Below are 21,505 nucleotides of genomic sequence, written 5' to 3'. Positions count from 1 at the left end.
AAATTATCACTTTAAAAATACTGCTTAAGTAGTAGGATTTAAAGGAATAGTGGACATCGGGAAAGACTACAGGATAAGAGAAAAAAGGTGGTTGTTTTAGACCATCCTTTCAGAAGATCTCACCACTCAAAAGAGCCTTTGACTGTTTTCCTCTCTGCGCTGTTCATAATTTATAAGAATTATATCCTCCCACAATGTGTGATTTGGCCATAACTTGTGATCTGAGAAAAACGAATTCAAGTTGTTTAGAAAGTGTAATTTTTATGCAAGGCCTTTTTTCTCAATTTCCAGCCCTTGTTGCATGAGCAGAACCTTCTGCGACGCGGCTCAGTGCCCACTGCTTCCATTTGACTCATTTCTCTTTTTTTTCGTGCTTCTGAATTGCTCAACGCCTTCATTCATACTTGAAAACTCGCTTAAATAGGTTTAACACTAAAGAGAAGCAGTGTAGATAGCAGTAAAAGCAAACTGTTATGAAGCAAGAACGCTGGAAAAAGCCTTCAATGATGACGTGATGCCTTCCTGCCAGTCATAAGCTTGGTTTCATTCATCCTACGTATCACGGCTCGCGAAGCCAGAACTATATTGTTTTTATTTTCATTTTTAATGAGATTATTCTGTAGTCCCGACACAAGCCATGAGCAGCCAAGGCAGGAAAAAAAACTGCAAAATTCTCCTTTTGCCAAGGCGCTGCGAGCTGAAACCACCGCTTTTGGGCGACGCCGGTGGCACCTCGCCCGGCATTTCGACGCTGAAAAAAATTTAATTTTCTGCATTAGCACACAAATCGTGACTGAACTTAAATGCGACATAGCTTGTTTTTCTCGCGAACGTTCTCTAACAAAAATTTAGACCCTGCTTCTTCAATTAATAATAATTAATAATAATAATTGGTTTTTGGGGAAAGGAAATGGCGCAGTATGTCTCATATATCGGTGGACACCCGAACCGCGCCGTAAGGGAAGGGATGAAGGAGGGAGTGAAAGAAGAAAGGAAGAGAGAGGTGCCGTAGTGGAGGGCTCCGGAGTAATTTCGACCACCTGAGGATCTTTAACGTGCACTGACATCGCACAGCACAAGGGCGCCTTAGCAGTTTGCCTCCATAAAAACGCAGCCGCCGCAGTCGGGTTCGAGCCCGGGAACTCCGGATCAGTAGCCGAGCGCCCTAACCACTGAGCCACCGCGGCGGGTCTTCTTCAATTAAAAATCACATTTTTGTCCCGCGTCTACCTCTAATTATGTCGGAGTTCGTTGTTCGCACCAGATACAAAACTTCTAATGAGAGTCTGGTTATGATCTGGAGGACATTTCTGGAGGTCAGAGGGCATGAACGTCATCCACAAAGTAGCCATATTTTGTGTCCTTTTTTGAGGCTCTCTTCTCAGGCGCCGAAGCAATAAAGAGCTGGTATAGAGAGAACAGCAGCTGGTTTAATCCGGCCGTGCGGTCTCTAAGTTTTTGGTGCATGAAAACGGAATGAATAAACTGTCCCCTGAACCGCTGTTATCATTACCAGCCCTCTCTATACCTGTCCTAGAAATAAAACGCCATCTCTTCGAGCACTCGGGCCTCCTCTGCTTGGGAAGAGCTAAAAAGATAAACGTTTCAAATAGAACATATAGAAGACCACAAACGACCGGTAAAATGACAACACGAGGTGAACGGTAAACTAATATTCGGCTGCCTGATTACCGATTAACTGAAGAGTGCATATATAGACCGATTTCCGCATTACCGAGGAAAAAGCTAAATTACCGGAAATGCAGCTTTTCTAAGGTACGAAAAGTAAAAAGGATGCAGTGCAGTGTCGCCGTCACTGGTAAATTTTGTTAGTAATCTGCTGTTTCTCGACAGTGCTGTGGGAGCGGTATGCAGAAATTAGACTACACCTATAATACAGAAACTAGACAAAATGGTGATCCCGGATTGCTTTTCTGTGTAGACGTCAGAAGTTTGAATAGAGTGGCATGAAAAAAAAAATTAAATGCAATTTGCTGAGGAACAAATGAATGTTCTGCTTCCGAACAAACATCGAGGTACCCTCGAGCAAGAGCCATAAATTTAATGTCTGCTGAGAACAAAACTTGGATGCAGTTTTCTTCAGACTTCCTTTAATGCGACCTTCCCTCAAACCTTTGACCAGCAGCTCCAATGAATGACAATAATTCTTCCATCCACTCGTAAAGTACCGCTGCTTGCCCAGAGTCTCAGTCACCTTGATAAACTTGAGGTGTGCAGTGATGCAGCTGGACCAAACAACCAGGCACCACCTTTGCGTGATAACAACTATTTACATCTAACACATTTAAGTACTTACCACAATTTCGTTTATGAATTACATCATCGTCCTGAAATATTGCAGAAATCATGCTCAGGTTTCAGCAGGCCCAGTACCGCTCTCCTGTTTTATTGCATGCTTTAAGTTCAATGACACGACATAGTATAACGACCTGTGCTACCCGCGTTAAGCGTGTTCTTGGACTTGTTAGAGCCGCAGCTACCCATGGACCATAATTATTTCCCATAATAATCACCATCAAGGTCTTAAAAGGACGACAAAAATCTTCTATCGAGCCCGCGACCACTGCTGCTTACAAATTGCTAATATCAAAGCCATTCGAAGCGAAGGTTGGAGACTCACGTGCGTGGGTATATCAGACGACGAGCGGTGCAACTCCAGCCAGTTTGCCAACGTTTGGATCATCTCGGTGTCGCTGTCGTTGGAGGCCAGTAGAACCAGCAGAACGTAGGCTGTGCTTTCAACCACCAAGGGGCTGGCATCACTTCCCGCACTTCGCGTGTTATGTACTGTAAAAGGAGAGGAAAGATGTTGATAAGTGCCTTTGCCACTGCTAAGGGGTTGCAAACCTTCCTTGTACAAAAAATTTTAGACAGTCTATAGACTGTCCATAAGCTTCTGTCTATAAAGTCTATAGACTCTTTGCAGACATACCCTACAGAACAGTTCATAGGGAATACAAATCCTATAGACAGTCAATAGACAACCTGTACAATTATGGCCATACTGTGTTAGTGGACCTTTGTGTATAGATAGTCTGTCGACTATGAATAGACTAAAAGAAATGTCTATAGGTAGGCAATTGAGTCGATAAGAAGTGTATAGACTGCCTATAAACCATTTTATAAGGGCTATCTTCCAAACTCAGTGTTCCAAACTGTCCATAGTATGGAAAGCCACTATTGCTAACGAAGTGTTAAAAACTATAAATAACAGCTAGAGCTTCAGGCGAATGCAAGCTGTTGCTTGTTGCTATGCTAGGAAAGCAAGTATCATTGTAGTATGACAGTATGGCACACGTCGTAAAGTCCCGGTTCACGCGTGATGCAGTAATCCACATGGTAAATGTGTTTTCCGATCTCACTGCTTATCCTGTGTTCCGGTTGCCCTTTATTTTGGTTGAGAGCGTTTGTTACAGACCAGATCCCAATAACGAACTCCAAGCATTTCACGTGCCTCGTAGATTCTCTCCGCTCAAATGCTCTTGTGTGTGTGCGGGCTTTAAGTGCGTCATATAACAGCTATAGAGAAACAGAACCTGTGCAAGACGTCGCATTATCAACGCACTATACTGTGTCCGAAGACATTCCGTTTCTCTCCTGCTAATAAGCCTCATTTGAGGGACGTCAAAACAACACGAGAAGACACAAGTATTTTTCTCGGGCAGCCTGGGTATTTATAATGAATGGATGGATGGATGGATGCAAGGTAGGAGCGTCCCCTTTGAAACAGTGTAATGGCAGTTTCCACCATGCTCAGCTTTTTCCGCTTTATTTTAAGAGCGTTAGCTCTTACTCATCACGTTTCGAGGTTTCGTGGGGTCTGCTCTACCACCCTTGATCACAGTGCCACCTGTGGCAGCAACTAGTCACCAGGTTTCAGTATTTCGTGAGGTCTCCTACCACCCTGAGGTCAAAGCGCCATCTGTAGTTGCAACTAAAAAACAGCGCACCTCGCATTGAGACTTGTAGCGTCATCTACAATAGCATTGTAGAAACAGCCATCTGCCGCGTGCAATGATGACGTCACTGTCTAATATGGTGGATAGAGGTGGAACTATGTGAGTATGACGTCATGAGACGAAATGGCGGCATAGTTTCGGTTTCTAGAATCCAAGATAGCGGTCATAAAATTTGTTGTGCCCTTTCATCTCTTCCCCCTCTCCAAAAAATATCCTGAAACATGTAGGAAAACTGTTCCATTACGGGACCGATATACATGTATACATTCGTTCCGACAACAACGGGCACCCGTCCGAGGACAGTTTTATACCGAATTTGGTAGGCAAATAAAACTCTATGGGTTGTGGTATAGCAATAAAATCACATATAAATAGTAGGAAAACGTTATATACATGCAATTGCTAATTGAAGCGTTACCACATCGCACCGCAAGCCCAATTCTAGGCACACCTTGACCTCCCAAACGAAGCATATTCCGTTTGGGACGTATCTTGAGGGGGTGCAACTCGGCAATGGGTGGACGTGCATCATAAATTATCTGATAGATGGCTCTAGACGGCGATCGTTCCGCTAGGTAGCGTGCGTGACGCGTAGCTGAGCATGGTGTCAATCCACCTCGTTTCAAAGGGTATTACATTCCATTTCTCGATACGAGCGACACGTTCTTCTTCGCTTTCCTCATCTATCTAACGCTCGTTACTTCAACGTCTTCCAGGTGGTGTCGGCCTTTTTGTTTAAATCTGTTGTAAGTTATTAAAATTCGCCATTTTCTTTAAATACGCCTTCCCACACATTTAACCTCATGCCACCTCTCTTCTTTTGGGGCACCAATCTTCCAGTCGCTTTTTGCTGATTTCCACAGCAGATTTATTTACATGACTATTGTTATCTCGAAACCCTAGGGCCTCAGGAAGAGTGACTGTGCCTGCATTGACATCGGGTTGGATGCCATCAGATATTAGTATGAGGTGTTCTATTGTTTCTACAGATTTGCCACCCACAGCACATGTGTCATCTTCGTTAAATTTCTTTTGTACCTGCGCTAAGACGTCCTGACCTAGCTTCAAAGAGTAGGGCACTGCCTCTTGAGTTATCCTAAAACGCTTCCTTCCTGATCTGCCTTTTCTAATATTGATATAGTTCGACACTATGCTTCTTTTACATTGAATCTATCCAATTTTCACCTTCCGCGTTTTTAGCCTGTCATTTAATGCTCTTTCTTTCTCCGTCCTCGTGTCTGGCATGCTTAATGGTTAGCTTCCTAGTTCTTTTCCGCCCGTGTGAGTCAACGCTCTTTCTGTATAGGTATTTAAATACCTTATCTGCCCACCTGTTATCGACCAATTTCCTTAGGCGTTCTTCATATAGTATTTTACTCTCAGCTTCCCGTGCTTCAAACGATGCCCAGCACATATCCCCCTGTATTGCCTCCTTTGTGATTTTTCCGTGGGCACCTAGTGCTAATCTTCCAACGGCTCTCTGATTAACCTCTAATTTCGACTGAATTTCTGCCCTTAAGCACAGAATGGCATTCCCGAAAGTAAGCCCCGGCACAGTATTCCTTTCCAAATACCTCTCAGTACTTCATACCTGTTGTACCCCCACAATGACCTATGTTTCATTATGCCGGCATCTCTTCGCCATTTTGCTATGACAGACTGTTAGGGCTTTTTCGTGTATATCTTCCCTTCGTTTATCCATACCCCCGAGATATTTGTATTTGGCAACTCGGGGTATTTCATGGCCTCGTATTGTAAGCCCCTGAGCAGTTGTATCGTTGAAAATCACCCCACCTGACTTAGTTGCGCTAAAACTGAAACCTAGACTGTCTCCTTCGTCTCCACAGCAATTATCTAGAGTTTGCAAACCTTCCTGGATATCTGCTAACTGTACAATATCGTCCGCATACATTAAACCCGGTAGTCGTTGCTCAACAACCCTTCCACCTAATCTGTGCGACAGATTATAACCCAGATTGCTTCCTAGTAGCCTTCTTTCCATACCTATCATATGAAGCATGAACAGCAGCGGTGACAGATGACAACCTTGCCTTAATCCTTTGAGTACCTCGACAGAGCACTAAAAAAGAGCACTGAAGGACGCCACCTGACGTGACTTTTAGCTCGGTTTCGCCTCACATCATGAAACTATCCCAACGCCGTTAATATGACATCGAGCTTCTCATAATATAAAAGTACTCGATTGGAGCTGTGTGTGCGCGTACACAACGATATTAGCTTTGCCTTCATGTGTGCGTGGGTTGAATGGGGTGTGATTGCGGGTTGAACCTTTAAATTTTTATTAAAGCTTTGAATGCACGAAGGCGTGACATAACGCAAAGGCGTGTATGGTGTACAACTACAAGGATAACAGTATAGTAATAAAGGAAACATTAAAAACAGAACAAAGGACCAATAAATCACATATACAAAGGGCGAAGTAGAAAAGAGAAGAAACAGCAAAAATGGCGAAGCGAAATCAAAATTCTGGTCCGTGTCATGGGGTGCACTCTCACCCTTCGCGGTGGCTCAGTGTTCAGGGCGCTCGTCTACTGAGGCGGACGAATTCGAACCCTGACGCGGAGGCCGCGTTTCGATGAAGACGAAGCGTGAAAGGTACTTGTTTGAATTTATATCTATGCAGGTTTGGGTTGACACCGACGATCCTATGTGACGCATGTGGGAAAGTTGAATCTTTAGACCATTTTCTCCTCTACTGCCCAAAGTTCGCACTTCAGAGAAAGATTTACCTGGAGGTCCCTCTCTCCAGGTTAGGGCTCCCTTTATCTTTGCCAGTATTATTATCGTTTGGTGCGAACGCCAAGGAATTTACATTGGGTTCTATTTGTGGGTTTCTTCATGATTACATAATTGCAACTGGTAGGTTGATGTGCTAATTCTTTTAAAGTTCTACGAGCTCTTCTTTTTTCACCAAAATGCTGTCTGTTATTTAACTGTCAATATTGTTCTCTTGTTTTTATTCATTGATTTTTCAAAATTCACGATTGGTGCTACAATTTTGTCATCACCTTCCATGGAAACTTTTGTTTATTCAACTACACCTTGGCCAATCCCCCCGCGTGGGTATGTGCCATATACCTGGGGGGAAGAAGAAGAAGAACTTGTGTGCTGTGTGATGCCTGTGCCCGTTAAAGATCCCCAGGTGGTCGAAATTATTCAACAGCCCTCCAATACGGCATCACCTTCTTCTCTCACTCCCTCTCTAATCCGTTCCCTCGCGATTCGGTTGAAGTGTCCACCGAGGATTCGGAGAGCTACAGCACCATCTCCTTTCTTTAAAAACAAATTTTTGTACTCGCCTTGACGGATCGATGACGGCAAAACCATTTATAAAAAAGTACACTGGCATGGTTATTCAATGGTGAAATAGCGACTGGGAACGGTGACTCCGTTCACGAATTCCCTGAACTGGCCTCATAAACCCTGAAAATTCGTGACGCGAATGGGGAGTAGCTTACACTATGCACTTAATGGTTCTGACATCGTAGGCGGAATGTTGCCCGTACATCTCGCTTGAACTGACGCCCCGAAAATGCAAGACTTTAGAATCAGTTCGCACCCTAACGAAATGGGAAACGCCACACGGATTTCAAAGTTAATTTAAATGATCAGCACGAAACAAAAACAAAAAGCAAAAGTTTGCCTAAAATAGGGGAACCGACCCAAAATAAGCCTGAGCTTGCTCGTTAGATTCCATACGCAGCAGTACCACGAGAAGGAAATGCAGCATGTCGATGACTCACCCGGGTCGTAGATGAGCTTCTGCTTGAGTATCGACGTTATGTTGTGAGGCTGTTGATGCTCCATCATCAAGAATAAGTATGCCATAAGCGCTGCACCATGAGGGTTGACTCTTTCCAAGTCGTCCATGTTCGTGTAAGCACCACCAGGACTGAAAGGCTGTGCTAGCACCTGAAGTAAGCCAAATGAAATGTGTATTCTTTGACAGACTCACCAAGTACATGGAGAAGAACCTCCCGTTCCTGGACTCAATGTCTGGCATACAAGCGAAACCTACCAAAGCCAAGCTTACCAAAGCCATACTGTAGTTAAACCGCACCAAGGCTTTTGATAATGTGCGCCATATGGTCATCCTGCAGGCACCCAGTCAGGTAAACGTAAGCGAGCGGACGCACGCATATGTGTCAGACCTTCTAACTAACCACACCAGAGAACATCCGCCACGGTGGCTTAGTTGTTATGACACTCGGCTGCTGACCCGAAAGACGCGGGTTCCGATCTCAGCCACGGCGGTCGAATTTCGATGGAGGTGAAATTCTAGAGGCCCGTTTACTGTGCGATGTATGTGCACGGTAAAGTACCCCAGGTGGTCGAAATTTCTGGGGCCCTTCACTACGGCGTCCCTCATAGCCTGAGTCGCATGGGGATGTTAAACGCCCACAAACAACTAACCACACCATAAAACATCACCTTGGTTCAGTTCTCCCAACCCACCTTCAAGCTCGGTACAGAGAAATGCCACAAGGAGAAATTTCCCTGTTTCTTTTCAACGTTAGTCTCATCCCTATGGCACACCAGCTGTCATCCACATCCTCCCTTCATCATTCAACATACGCTCACGTCCTCACGCTGTAGGCCACGATGGGCAACTGTGGGAACTACAGGCAAATTTACAGGAGGCCGCCGACATAGTCTAAGCGCATACTCTCAGCACTGGCTTAACAAGGGGCAGTATTCTATAAGCTGCCCATTTTCCATGGTCCTTTTCGCGTCCATTTGGTGCTCTGGCATTGGTCACTCACATATACTAGCGGCTTCAAGCGTTTGACCGAGCCGCCACATTGGCTTCCATTGGCTGCGATATGCAGCCAATGGTTGCGTCAGGTCATCAACCAGCTAATAACTGGGTCACTTCCCATACACGTTTGAAAGCCGAGGGTATATCTGAGTGACCAATGACAGAGCATCAAATGGACAGTTATAAAATACGGCCCCTGCACTCAATCCTATCTCAAATTACTGCTCATTCGACCCAAGCCGGTGGACCCCCACCCAACTCCCATCTTATTCAGTCTCGATGGGGCACCAATCTAAGAAGTAAAAAAATTTCAGAATCTCAGGCTCCACATCTACGCATCTACAACAACTCAAATGCGGCTGTCATTCAAACCCTAAAACTCACCGTGTAGAAAACGATAGGCCTTGTATGGAGAATTTCCAACATGCACCAAGGAAATTGGGGGGCCGACCCGCGACAGCTCATGCAATCTTTCTGCCTCAGCAAAATCACCAACACTTTGCCTTGCAGATCACATGATACGCAACGCACGCAGAACTACTCTGCATATACCTATTACCACATCCACAGCCAAATTTCTCCAACTGGGCATCCACAATACCTAAGACAGGCTGACTGAGGCACACTTATTCGGAGAATACTACAGGCTCTCCCAAACGCCTAAGGACCAAACGCTACTGAGAAGCTTCAAAATTAATCTAGAGAATCGCACTTCCACCAAATTCGCAGTATCACCTTACATCTTTCAACCACTCTTCATTCTCCATCATCCCAAAGTGTAGACCCACAGCATGATCATGCTCGCAGGAAGGACCGAGCAAAATCTCTGGACAAACATTACCGCTTCCAGCAGCACTGGCGTAGGTGGATGTCGCGAAATACAATCAGGAAGCGTATGCAATAGCAGTCACCAAACGAAAATCTTGCAGTCCTGCCTAAGTATGATCGTACACCGTGTCCAGCGCCCAGTCGAGGTAGATACGACGCCAATAGACGTAGCCATTGTTAAAATTAAAGCCGAATACAACCTATTATATTGTAATAAGCCTTACAAAATTTGGCAACAACACAGATTCACGCACCTGCCCGACGTATTCTGCAAATTCTTCTTTTCTCCCCCCCCCCCCCGACAAATCATCCTCCTCTGTGTCCCCGCGCACCGACCATCAGGAGGACACAACTACCCATGAATAAGCACCGACACTCGTCAACCGCGACGACGGAGGCTACCAGCCCCGCAATGGCGGAGAAATCACGTGACAAATCATGGCAGCGGCCATGTTCTTGCAGGTCAAGCAGTGTACTTTTGCCTATCAGCGATCATGTTGTGCATTGCCACCATCATCATCAGCCTGCCTAGCCCACTGCAGAACAAAGACCTCTCCCATCTCTCTCCAATTCACCTTGTCATGTGCCAGCTGCGGTCACCCTATCCCCGCAAACTTGTTAATCTCATCCACCCACCTAACTTTCTGCCGCCTGCTACTACGCTTCGCTTTACTTGGAATCTACTCCCTTACCTTTAAGGACCATCGGTTATCTCGCACTCAGATTACATGCTCTGTCCAAGCCCATTTCTTCCTCTTGATTTCGACTAGGATGTAATAACTCTTGTTTGATCGCTGATCAACTATTCCATTTTCCTGTATCTTAAAGTTAAGCCTATAATTTTTTTTTACGTCGCTCGCGCGCCCCGTAGCCTGCTACGCATAGCTCGCACTCCACCTCATCATACTCTAAACAAGGCTGAACAAATTGCTTGGCGTCAATTGCAAACCGAAACCCTTCTGCGCACTACCTCAACTCTTTAATACACCCCAGCGAGGGGCCACCCAATTTGCGCTTATGCGGTTACTCCAAAGTAGACTCTACTCGCACCTATCGAACCTGCGTAAACAAATCCGCGCCACCATACCCGGGACTCGGAACTTCCGGAGCTCTGGTAGGCAGCGCAGCTCAGCTCACAGCCGAAGGAAGGCTCAATTCCGATCAAAGACCATCAGGTGGTCAAAATTAATACGGCAGCGTTTCGATGGAGGCGAAAAGCAACGTACCCGCCGCGATGGCTCAGTGGTTAGCGTGCTCGGCTCCTGATCCGGAGTTCCCGGGTGCAAACCCGACCGCGGCGGGTGCGTTTCGATGGAGACGAAACACTAAGTCGCCCGTGTGCTGTGCGATCGAAGTTCACTTTAAAGCCAGGTGTTCGGAATTATTCTGGAGCATTCCACTACAGCACCTCTTTTTCCTTTCTTCTTTCACTCCTTCCTTTATCCCTTCCCTTACGGCGTGGTTTAGGTGTCCGCCGATATGTGAGACCCGCAGAGGTGGATCAGTTGTTAGGGCGCTCGACTACTGATCCGGAGTTCCCGGGTTTGAACCCGACCGCGGCGGCTGCGTTGAGATGTTAGTCCTGCCTTGTATTTATAGCTGTTGCACAGCTGAAGCGGTGATTTATATAGGGCATGGTCTTTCGTTGCACAGTCTTTTGCCTGAAACATCGTTCACACTAGGCAAAAACCAGCCAACAAAGTATAATCGATGCACGTAAAAACGATCATGTTCTCGCCTGTCGCCTGGCGCAGCGGCAGAGCCGCCGGACTCCCCTCCTATTCCTAAGGTGCCTCTATTCGCCCGCCTGAATTAAAATATTTAAACTTTGTCATAAACTAACTCGCGTGTTTATTTTATGGCTGTTGTAAAAATGCGACTTTTTTTTATGGAGGCAAAACGCTAAGGCGCCCGTGTGCTGTGCGATGTCAGTGCACGTTAAAGATCCCCAGGTGGTCGAAATTATTCCGGAGCCCTCCACTACGGCACCCCTTTCTTCTTTCACTCCCTCCCTTATCCCTTCCCTTACGGCGCGGTTCAGGTGTCCTATGATATGAGGCAGATACTGCGCCATTTCCTTTCCCCAAAAAACCAATTATTATTATATGTGAGACAGATATTGTGCCATTTCCTTTCTTCAAAAACCAAAATGAAAGCTTCATTTTGGGGAAAGGAAATGGCGCAACAACTGTCCCACATATCTCGGTGGACACCCGAACCGCGCCGTAAGGGAACGGATAAAGGATGGAGTGGTGGTAGTGGTTTTATTAAAAATAATGGTAAAAAGGAAGGAAAAGATTTGAAGAAGAAATGTAGCTCAGAACAATTTTAGAAAACCGACCCACACCATTATCTACTACCAACTTATTCATTTTACTGCGCATCCAAATCTACTAGAAAAGGTCAATGAATAAAAAGCTGCGGTTCATATTTGTACTCCACCCTGCGCTTGAGTTTAGCTAGCGCAGGCTTTAGAGTCTAGAGCCGGATCGAATAAGATTTTCTCTCACCGTCCTCAGCATGCGGTCACATTTCAAGTATAGCTGCCGCCCAACTTTCGCAGCGTAACTTGCACATTTAGCGTATTGAAATGCTGAACTTGACATGCAGATAATCTGAATGCTTTTTGCTGTGAAATACTTTCACAGTTAAAGCCAATGGCGCCATGAGTGAGCAAAGTTTCGCTTCTCGCATTGTGAACTGCTTGCGCTCCAATAAACTTTTTCGACGTGCTGCAAAAATGCTCTAGAAGGCCTCATTTTCACACAATTCAGTTGAGATGTTTGAGCTAGCTGCGCTTGCAACATTGGTCGGTGAACGCCGTATTTCTGCCACACGTGGTGGCGTTCGGATGAGGAAAGCGGAACTGGGGAGTCTTTTTAGCTGACGCAAGGCTGCTATGGCTGAGCGCGACACCGTTTCGCCGCTGTTCGTGCCAAAACCAATACGCAATTATCCATTGCGCTGCTCATGCAGCCTGCCCCGTATACGCTGCTAACATTTGGTAGCTATAGGTTCCAGCAGCAAAGGTGCACCATACAAACGCCGATATAGATTATAATTGGTCGCATTTCCGTGGTAGCCTTGTCTGAGCGCCCTTCCGTTGTTTTGTGTGAACCCCCTGCTTACTCTGTAAGCACTAGCCTAAACATATAAAGCGTGTTGCTATGGTAACGCTAACTGTTTACACCTTTGTGGCTTACGTGCTTTCTCGGAAAAGCCTGTTTATCAATGCAAAGATACAGTTTCTTCAACTATTGTTATGTGTATTCTTTTTGTTGTTGTTTTTTGGCTTAAATTTGTTCGTGCTCTGCGTACTGGCCGTAGTATTTCCATCGTGGGAGAAGTCGGGTTGCCTAGCAAGCTATTTTCCCGGCTTAGAGGCCTCGTTACTCCTTTTAGAACGAACTGGAAACAATGGTATTTGAAAAGAACTCCAGTATTTAGCGCACATGACTAAATTAACCTTTGAGACAATCCACCCTGCCGAGCACTCACATGTCGCAACTGGAAAACTTGTGCGCGACGTGGAAGGGGTAGAAGTAGTAACCTCTTTGTATTTTAGTACTGATCCAGAAAGAAGATTTTCGCTCTCTACTCGTCGCGCTGTTGTGCAGGTCTTTGGCCAATATCGCCCGCATTCGTGTAAAGAGAGAATTCATAACTACCTGCCAGGTATTGACGTCGCTGCCTTCAGGCTTCACCACGTGCCAGCACTCCCTGAAAGTGCGGCCAATGAAGGCTGTCGTAGAAACGGCTCTATCACCAGGTCCCTGCAACGAGAAGCCGTGAAATTCAGCTCGTTTTTTGTGCGTACTTGTGACACATGAATGAAGGCATGTGTAGCAGTGCTGCAGCACAAGTAATCGGCGCAATATTGTAAATGGATTAAGGAGGATTAGTTTGATTACCAGTTTATTAAATTAGACTCATCGGGTTAGTGAATGAGTTAAGGTAGATTAGTGAATCAGATTAGTACATTCCCACATGATAACCCAAAGGAAGGTAGTTGAATATTTTAATCCTGAGAATTTCAAATTTCGTGTGCTGTTATGTCTCAACCCACTAGATAAATCAGGGTTAGAAGAAAAATGAACGATGATTACCTAAATGCTATCGCATTAATAAATATTTACCACGCAAAAAAACAACCGCGTTGTTGAGCAGAAATTCCGTCTGAGTATGACAGAACCACGTCGACAGCGAGACAGCAAACGGAGCTGGTAAGTGGTCCAATAGACAGTATACCTGCAAGATTTTTAGAACACAACTACAACATGCTTTCATGCACAAAAAACAAGACCCTAAGAAGCGCAAAGCAGCCCCGCAGTACACGCAACGGCTCCTGAGTAAAAACAGAACACATAGAGATGTCGTGTTTTTGTCGGCACAGAACGTTTCTTTCAACAGCATCCGAACTGTTGTGTGCGCCTGACATGCAATGACCCCCCGCCTAAAGCTGCCGCCTCGCCTAGCAAGCGGTACCGAGTGCCGGTTCACCGCGTCTCCGATGACCGAATCAGGAATATACAGCGAATTACAGCGATTCACCGGTTGGCAAGCCCTTAGGAAGCCGGCCGCTTAACTTTGGTCTGCACTACAATCTCTGGAGTTTCAAGCGCATCGCTGCCCAACGCGTCAGGACTGTATTTTCAGCGCCAGTTAGACCATCCTAGGCGTCAGAGGCCAGGGCGCCTCGTTCCTCGGTCATCTCCAGCGTGGCGTGCTGCGGCGGGAGCCACTATGACTAGCTCCAATAGTTGGAAAAGCTAGCTAGCGGCGAAGGAAAAGGACAGGGGTTGATTCCCATTTTTGGGTCTCGTGACAGGCGCTGAAAAATAGAGGGCACGTTGCTGCAACTTTCAACAAACCGTGGCTGTGGCATGCGCGTCCTGCTCTACAGAAGCGGCTCTACAAGAGGGGAGTCGTGTGGAATAGGAAGAGGCCGACAGCCTAAGCACCAGAACGACCAGACAGGCCGCGACGCACTCCACATATAAGCTCGAGCTGGCCATTAGAAAGCATGCATGTGGGAAACTGTGCAACCTTGCGCGAGGGCGGGATGTGTGTACGCGTGGGAATTTTAAGACCGCGTCTCCCTATTTGCGGTGATGCGTGAAGAGGCGATCTATGCTCTGCTGTTGCCCCGTGCCCAGATTTAAAGGGCTCCCTGTCTAGCCACCTTGGATCTTTGTACAGTCTAAAAGGTCGATGTCTGGGCCAACATGGAGCCACTCTGTTAAATCTGAGAAAATATAGCGGTCTAAAAGAACAAAGGCATCTAATTCCGTCATGTCCCAAGCACAGGCAATGGGCTCAATATTGGAAATATATTGGCAAACGTTGGTCCTACAATGGACCAGTGTGAAACCGTATATCTCTCATATTGGCCCAATTACCCGAGTTGCTTGGGGTGTTGCCAATACGATATACTTAGCAACTGCTGATGCCTTTGCCGCAACTGAAGTCACTTCCGCTCTGGTGACGTCACTTTTCAACAGCCAATGGGCGGATTTGTTGACCGACGACTCATTTCGGCCCCATGAAATGCTATGGCAGTAATAAATGGTGCTTCTGTTCAGGGCTCTTTCCCCGCTTGATCTCGCCTTGGGCCCGTCTTGCCGCCTTTCGTTAACAGCGAAGGGAAGAAGGAACTTCCCCACTACTGCCTCATTTTCCCTTGTCGGGTCGATCGGATTAGGGTATCTAACTGACCGGGAGCAGTCGATCTGCTCGATCAGGCGAGGCGGCAGCCTTTGTCAGAGCTTTCTCTTCAGAACTGCATTGCTCTCGTAATACTTTATGAAAGCGCCCTTGGCGTCGGTTATTGACGCGTAACAGTTCCATAAAATATTGCCATACAGCATTAGTATAGCGTTGTCATATACTGCTACCGCCAGTTGTCAACAGCGCGGGAGGAGAAAAGAGTTACAAGGCCACGCTTCGCTCACCCCCTCCAGTGTTTCTTCAATGCAGCACCGCCATCAGCTACCGTTACCACTTCCACCTGACTGCGGTTGTGAAATGCATCATGCTCAAGCCTAGTTTTTTTGCCGCTGTGGTAATATGCGGTTGCGGTAAGCTAGGACTTTCTAGATATTAGCGGCAAGACACCGTCGATGAAGAGTGCAGGTTTCTTACTATAGAGCCAAAGAGAAGAAATTACTGTGTTATAAATGCCAGGACTACTGTTCTTCAGAAGAGCCTGCACAGTGCCACTTACCGGGATGCTCTTGTCCACCAATGGCCACTCGAAGTGCAGGTTTCCACTCTCCTGCCGTTTGCGTATCAGCCAGGCCAAGCCTGTCTTGATGACGTCATAGTCGATGCTTGCGTAGCGTGTCGCTTGGCACATAATGCGCGTAGCGAATGCCGTCAGCCTTGAGGATCAGAGAAATAAGACAACAGCAAAGTTCATTTTGGTCAGAACTGCGAGTTCAGACACCGCCGTCAGTAGGCGTCAAAATGCTAGTCGTTCCAGGAGAAAAACATTTGTGCCATGCATGACGAGGTCACTGTGGACTCCTTGCGAGCGTGTGCAATGGTAGGACACATGTTTATTTTTTTTCATTTAAAAATATGCTATAGGCCTCCATGGGGGGATTGCGTAAGGAGGGGTAAGGAGGAGGACGGATCTTTATCTAGATCGGTCCTCCTTGAAAAGATCATTGATAAAGGTCCTAAAAAAAAGATCGGTTCTCTGATTGACACGTAGAATCAAATAAAAATGTTTTCTTAACGATGCGTATACTTGTATACACCTACACATGTCGTCTTTCATGGAAGACTAAATAATTATCAGTAATAGGCTTTTCGGATTAAAAATATCGCATTAGCGGCAAAGTATTGCTGCGGATTTTTGTAGTGTTTGTTCATTTTTCAAAGCTTCCGGCACGTCACTTTATCGTTTTGTTGGCGATCCGAAATGCGACCACATTGATCTCGTTTGATCGCATTCAGGCGGAGCCGATTCTACGTTGTTTCAGAATGTTGTAACTTTGCATGCTTTATTAGAAAGTTCACTTCAGCTTTAAATTGACCACGGCCGAGAACAGTGTGAATTCTGTTCAACGACGACCGAGCACGTTTGCCTGCTCCGCCGCAGAGTGATTCAGGCCACTGCGGGCGCAAGTCAGCCCAAATAAATAGTGTTATTTAGACGCCAATTTCGCTATCCTTCTGCTCTGCGGATTGCAATCACCAGTACGCGACATCTGCTGGAGGTCCCGGGTGCCGTCCATGTACCGGGCAACCCCTTCAAGTCGGGACACCAGCCCTCTGCGCTTTGCACCGGAGGACGAGCCACCGGTTCACAGAGCCAGCCGACGTCTTCTGGGAGAGAAGCCTGAGTTCGGGACCTTGCCGAACCGCACCCGACAGAGAAAAGACGCTGCTACGAGCACCACAACCTCGCCAAAGATGTCGATCCCGATCATGCTGCAGCAGCCGCGGGTGCCGCCAACTTTCAATGGAACCCTAGGCGAAGACCACGAAGAATTCTTGGACCAATTAGAGCGCGTGGCATCAATCAACAATTTGGATGATGCGTCGAAGATTGGAAAGGTATTTTTCACACCGGAGGGCTCAGCACGTACGTGGTACGAAAACCACGAGCCATCCTTAACGACATGGGAGCTATTCAAGAAAGAAATTTTGAAAGTTTTCACCAGTGCTGTGAGGAAATAAAGAGCCGATTGTCTCCTTGAGTCCAGGATCAAGCTTCCGAACGAGCCCATCCGAGGTTACGTCGTGGAGCTGAAGCGCTTCTTACGCCGCCCCGACCCCGACATGACCGAGGAAAGGAAAGTTCAGTATTTGATGCGCACCTTGAAAGAACAGCCCTTTGCCAGCCTTGTACGCCAGCCGCCAAAAACAGCCGAGGAGTTCATGCAAGAAGAATGAACGATCTAGAAGACCCTCGACGTACGGGCTCTGCAGTACAACCGCCTTCTTCTGTCTGTGCAATCCGTCCGGACACGACGACGACCTCCAGCGACAACTTGAGGGAAGTTATCCGCGAAACCATCCGCCAGGAGCTACGACGACTGCTGCCATCCTCCGCACAGCCACAAGCAGCGACTCTCATGGATGTGGTGCGGGAAGAGGTTCAATAGGCACTTGGCACCCCGGCGGCTACAAAGCCCCAGGCCATGACCTACGCCACTGCAGTACGCACTCCTCAGCTCCAATGACAACCTCTATGTACTCTCCAAGATGAACCACTTGTTCCAGAACCTCGCCTCCCTGCCCCCGCCCGCCCAGCCTACTAGCGACGCTCAAGCCGCAGGAAATGCGACGCTTGGAGGACTTCCGACAGCCAGCCGTTGTGCTTCCATTGCGGTGAGGCCGGTCATATTCTTCGTCACTGCCCGTACTGACGTATCGGTCTTCGAGATTTGCCGTTAACGCACCACGACCACGCTTCGGACAACGCCCGCAGGAAATCGACGAGTACCTGCGTCGAGAAGAGTACACGCCGAACCGCTTTTCGCGGTCGCCATCGCCGTCAACCTCGCGCTTTGCGTCGCCACGCCGCAGCTACGCAGCCGCGGTACGAGGAAGGTCTCCCAGCCCCCCTAGGGGAAACTAAAGACAGCAACCTCTGGAGGTGAGGTTTCTCACGAGCGAAACGCCGAAGATCCTCCAACGACCATGCCACATGAAGACGCCGCTCCTGATACGCCAATGCCCCATACAATGACAACCTCGACAACAACGCGAACCGCCTTCAAAACGACGCCGCCACTGAGAAAAGCTTTGACGACACGCCCTATCGATGATTCACATACCCGACGAAGCCGTGACCGGATGCCCAGGACGACGCGCAACGCAAGAGCCAGACGCCCGACTCAGAAGTAGTTATGGACAGCCGGGAAGTTACCGCTCTAGTCGACACAGGAGCCGATTACTCGGTGATAAATGGAACATTCCCTATGCAGCTGGAGAAATTCACGACCGCTTGGGACGGCCCACAAATTCGCACCGCAGGGGACCACCTTTATTTCGCTATCAGGACGATGCACAGTGTGAGTGACTGTCAAAGGACATAACTAACCTGCGACCTTCGTTGCGCTAAGGTATTGTTCCCGCGAAATGATAATGGGCGTGGATTTCTTTAATGAGCATCAGGCGATCATCGACCTGCGATCCAAGCTGATCATGCTTTCGACGGACGAGGTCATAACTTCGATGAGAACTCTGTAGACTCACGTTGCCCCGAGTGTCCTGGTGGAAGAAGTGAGCGTCCCACCCCGTTCAAGCGTCGTCGACAACGTAGGTGCCACGAAAGCCAATAGCACTGAAGCCATCGAGGGGAACATGCAGTTGGTTCTAGACCAAGGAATCAGCATCGCAAGAGGCATCGCTCATTTCCGCAATGGTCAGGCCGAAGTACTGCTGACTAACTTCAGCGAAGAATACCGGCACATTAACAGAGGAACGACGATTGCTTTCTTCGACGAAATATCTGACGTACGAGACTCCTTCGCCCTCTCCGACGCCTCCGCAGAAGATTCGCCTGACTAAGAAAACTCGCCCACTTTCGACAGCAACCCAGCCCTAGAACAGACGAGACCAGACCAGATACGCAATCTGCTTCAAAGCAACAGCGAGTGTTTTTCTTCGTCGCCGTAGGTCCGACAAACGCCGATTACCAAGCATCGCATTATAACCTACGAGGCCGCCGACCCTCTCCTCCAAAACCCCTACCGTGCGTTGCCGCGAGAACGACAAGCCATGCGGCCTCAGGTGGAATAAATGCTTCGCTACGACGTCATACAGCCTTCAAAGAGCGCATGGGCGGCACCGGTTGTTGTAGTGAGAAAGAAAGACGGCGCACTTGTCGGAATAAAATACATTCATCCATTCATCCAGCATATATGCAGAGGAGACGGTTGCTCCATAGGTTTCGTTCGCAGATAAGACAGTCTGCATAGTAATTTTCAGATTTTTTCCTGCTTGTGCACGCTCACGAATGGCGTTAATATCCCAACCGTTAAATATTCGGTTGTGGTGGAAATTATTTTGACGAAATGGTGACCTTTTTCATGTCTTTTTGCGTTATCTATGTAACCTCAAGAAAAAAAAAACGAAAGTGAAATCGAAAGCTTACCAGACGCTCCCCAGGGCATCCTTGAATGAAGAGAAGGAGCCATTCTCGTTGCGAAAGGACAGTTGCCGTTGGTATGCTGTGTCATAAATGCGCAGAGACATCACGCTGAATGAAACGACCTGGCACATTTCCCTAAGTATACCGATTATTTGTGGTCGAGCCGTAATACTTACACCCTACGCACCTTAGAGTCTACTCTTAGCTAGTTGCAAACTTGAAATGACTGAACTGACTGCCAAAATTTTAGTTTCTTCTGTTAGTGTTTGCAGGACATCAGATATCTATTATACAGGAGTTCTGGCTTAAACGCCAACAGGAGGCACATTGTTCTACCAACGAAATGACCTTACCTGCTGTTAGCAAGCCGCGGCTTTTCTCCTGCAGGCTTTTGTCTGTTAGGCTGCCCCGTGTCAGGTAGTCATGGGCGTACAACGCTTGCGCCATAAGCAGGGCGTTCTGCTCCCCGTTTCCTGCGGGTATCTTCAAGAGAGCTTCCACCTGTTCGAGCGTCTCCTGAACAGGCGGTCTCATCCGATTTCCTGTGTGACATAACATTGAAAAGTTGGTCACTTATCAGCTGCCAGAGATGGGAGGAAAAACGCTCTCTCAAGAGATTTTCAGTGTGTTCGTGGCCAAATACAGGTGTGGTTCGATGTGCTTAACGGGACGCAGCGATAGCAGTAGAATGTTGATATGAAATGGTGCGGTAGTCTTGGTTAGCACCAGGCCACCTGTACGGTGCCATCTCCAAGACTACGCAAAGAAAACAGGCGCACTGACTCAGCTTGGAAAATCGACTCCGCAGGGGAACCATACCTCGGGTTTTCTCTGTACTGCAGGAATTTGGGTAGTTCTTCAAATATATTGCTTGTGTATATGCGCCACACAAAGCAGTCTAGCATACACATGCTGTGCAGTTTCAACTGTCAAGGGGTGAAAGGGCGAGAGATAGGTAATAAACTAAACAGTCAGCTTTGTGCTGCCGACTATTCCTGTTCCCGCCACCTCTTCAGTCGCCACGTGCTCCTGGCAAATCCATAAAGCTCTCGACGCGTTTTTGAGAGTGCCATCTTTCTAATCAACAGGCTTCAGGAGCGTCTGCATATTAATCGAATTGACCAAATTGTCAAGAAGAGGGAGTTTTTGGTGACAAAATGTTCTGCCTCCTATTGGTTTACCTAGGAAAGAATCCTTCAAACATCTGTCCCTGTAACATCGACAGCACGTGTGGAGAGATGAGCGGATTGAATTAGCCGGCGAGCAAGCCTGGAGGTGCCGTCGACCAACCAAATGCAGCTGGGAATAATGGGTGAACAAGAGCGTGACTAAATTTAACCCACATGCACTGTGATGCGTGATATCGCAAAAAAAGAAAAAAAACACATGCTCGCGGTATTTACTGGCTTGTGACATGCTTGACGTCACTCCACGGCATTGTGGCGGGCGATAGTTGTCGTATGATGCAAAAATGCTTTTTGCTCTACATTCTCCGGTGCGTAGATGTAAAACAAGCCTATTCCCGAAAGTTAAAGTTGTCTGTTGATACTTTTTCTTTCTACAACAAAGCGAGCATAAGAGCACTATATCTCTGCGTGGGATCCTTATATATAACCGAAAGATATAGAAAAACGTTATCACTATTCATTATGACTCTCCATCATAGAGATACAGCGACATTAAGGTGCTATAACTGTTCTTTTCTTAGCCTCCTATTTCCTTTTGTGGTCGACGTCAGTCCTGCCCTCGATCCAAAATTCCGCTTCCCAAAAAGGTTCGCTCACCGAGCTTCAAGAAACCGCACGGCTG

The 21,505-nt window shown here is 47.2% G+C and overlaps 1 protein-coding gene across 2 annotated transcripts in view; it reads right to left on the bottom strand.

Moving 5' to 3' along the window:
• Nucleotides 1-21,505, bottom strand: part of LOC144108809 (complement C3-like) — a 92,574-nt gene that overhangs the window by 21,129 nt on the left and 49,940 nt on the right. For both annotated transcript variants that reach the window (XM_077641990.1, XM_077641989.1), the window contains exons 23-28: nucleotides 20,050-20,238; nucleotides 19,700-19,775; nucleotides 15,812-15,968; nucleotides 13,257-13,361; nucleotides 7,745-7,913; nucleotides 2,642-2,808 (exon numbers count right to left, since the gene is read on the bottom strand). In XM_077641990.1, coding sequence (XP_077498116.1) covers nucleotides 2,642-2,808; nucleotides 7,745-7,913; nucleotides 13,257-13,361; nucleotides 15,812-15,968; nucleotides 19,700-19,775; nucleotides 20,050-20,238 — 863 coding nt within the window. The remainder of the gene's footprint in view (nucleotides 1-2,641; nucleotides 2,809-7,744; nucleotides 7,914-13,256; nucleotides 13,362-15,811; nucleotides 15,969-19,699; nucleotides 19,776-20,049; nucleotides 20,239-21,505) is intronic.

The sequence above is a fragment of the Amblyomma americanum genome, chromosome 10 (assembly GCF_052857255.1).
Source record: "Amblyomma americanum isolate KBUSLIRL-KWMA chromosome 10, ASM5285725v1, whole genome shotgun sequence".
NCBI lineage: Eukaryota > Metazoa > Arthropoda > Arachnida > Ixodida > Ixodidae > Amblyomma > Amblyomma americanum.
This window is presented reverse-complemented; position numbering and strand designations above follow the sequence as displayed.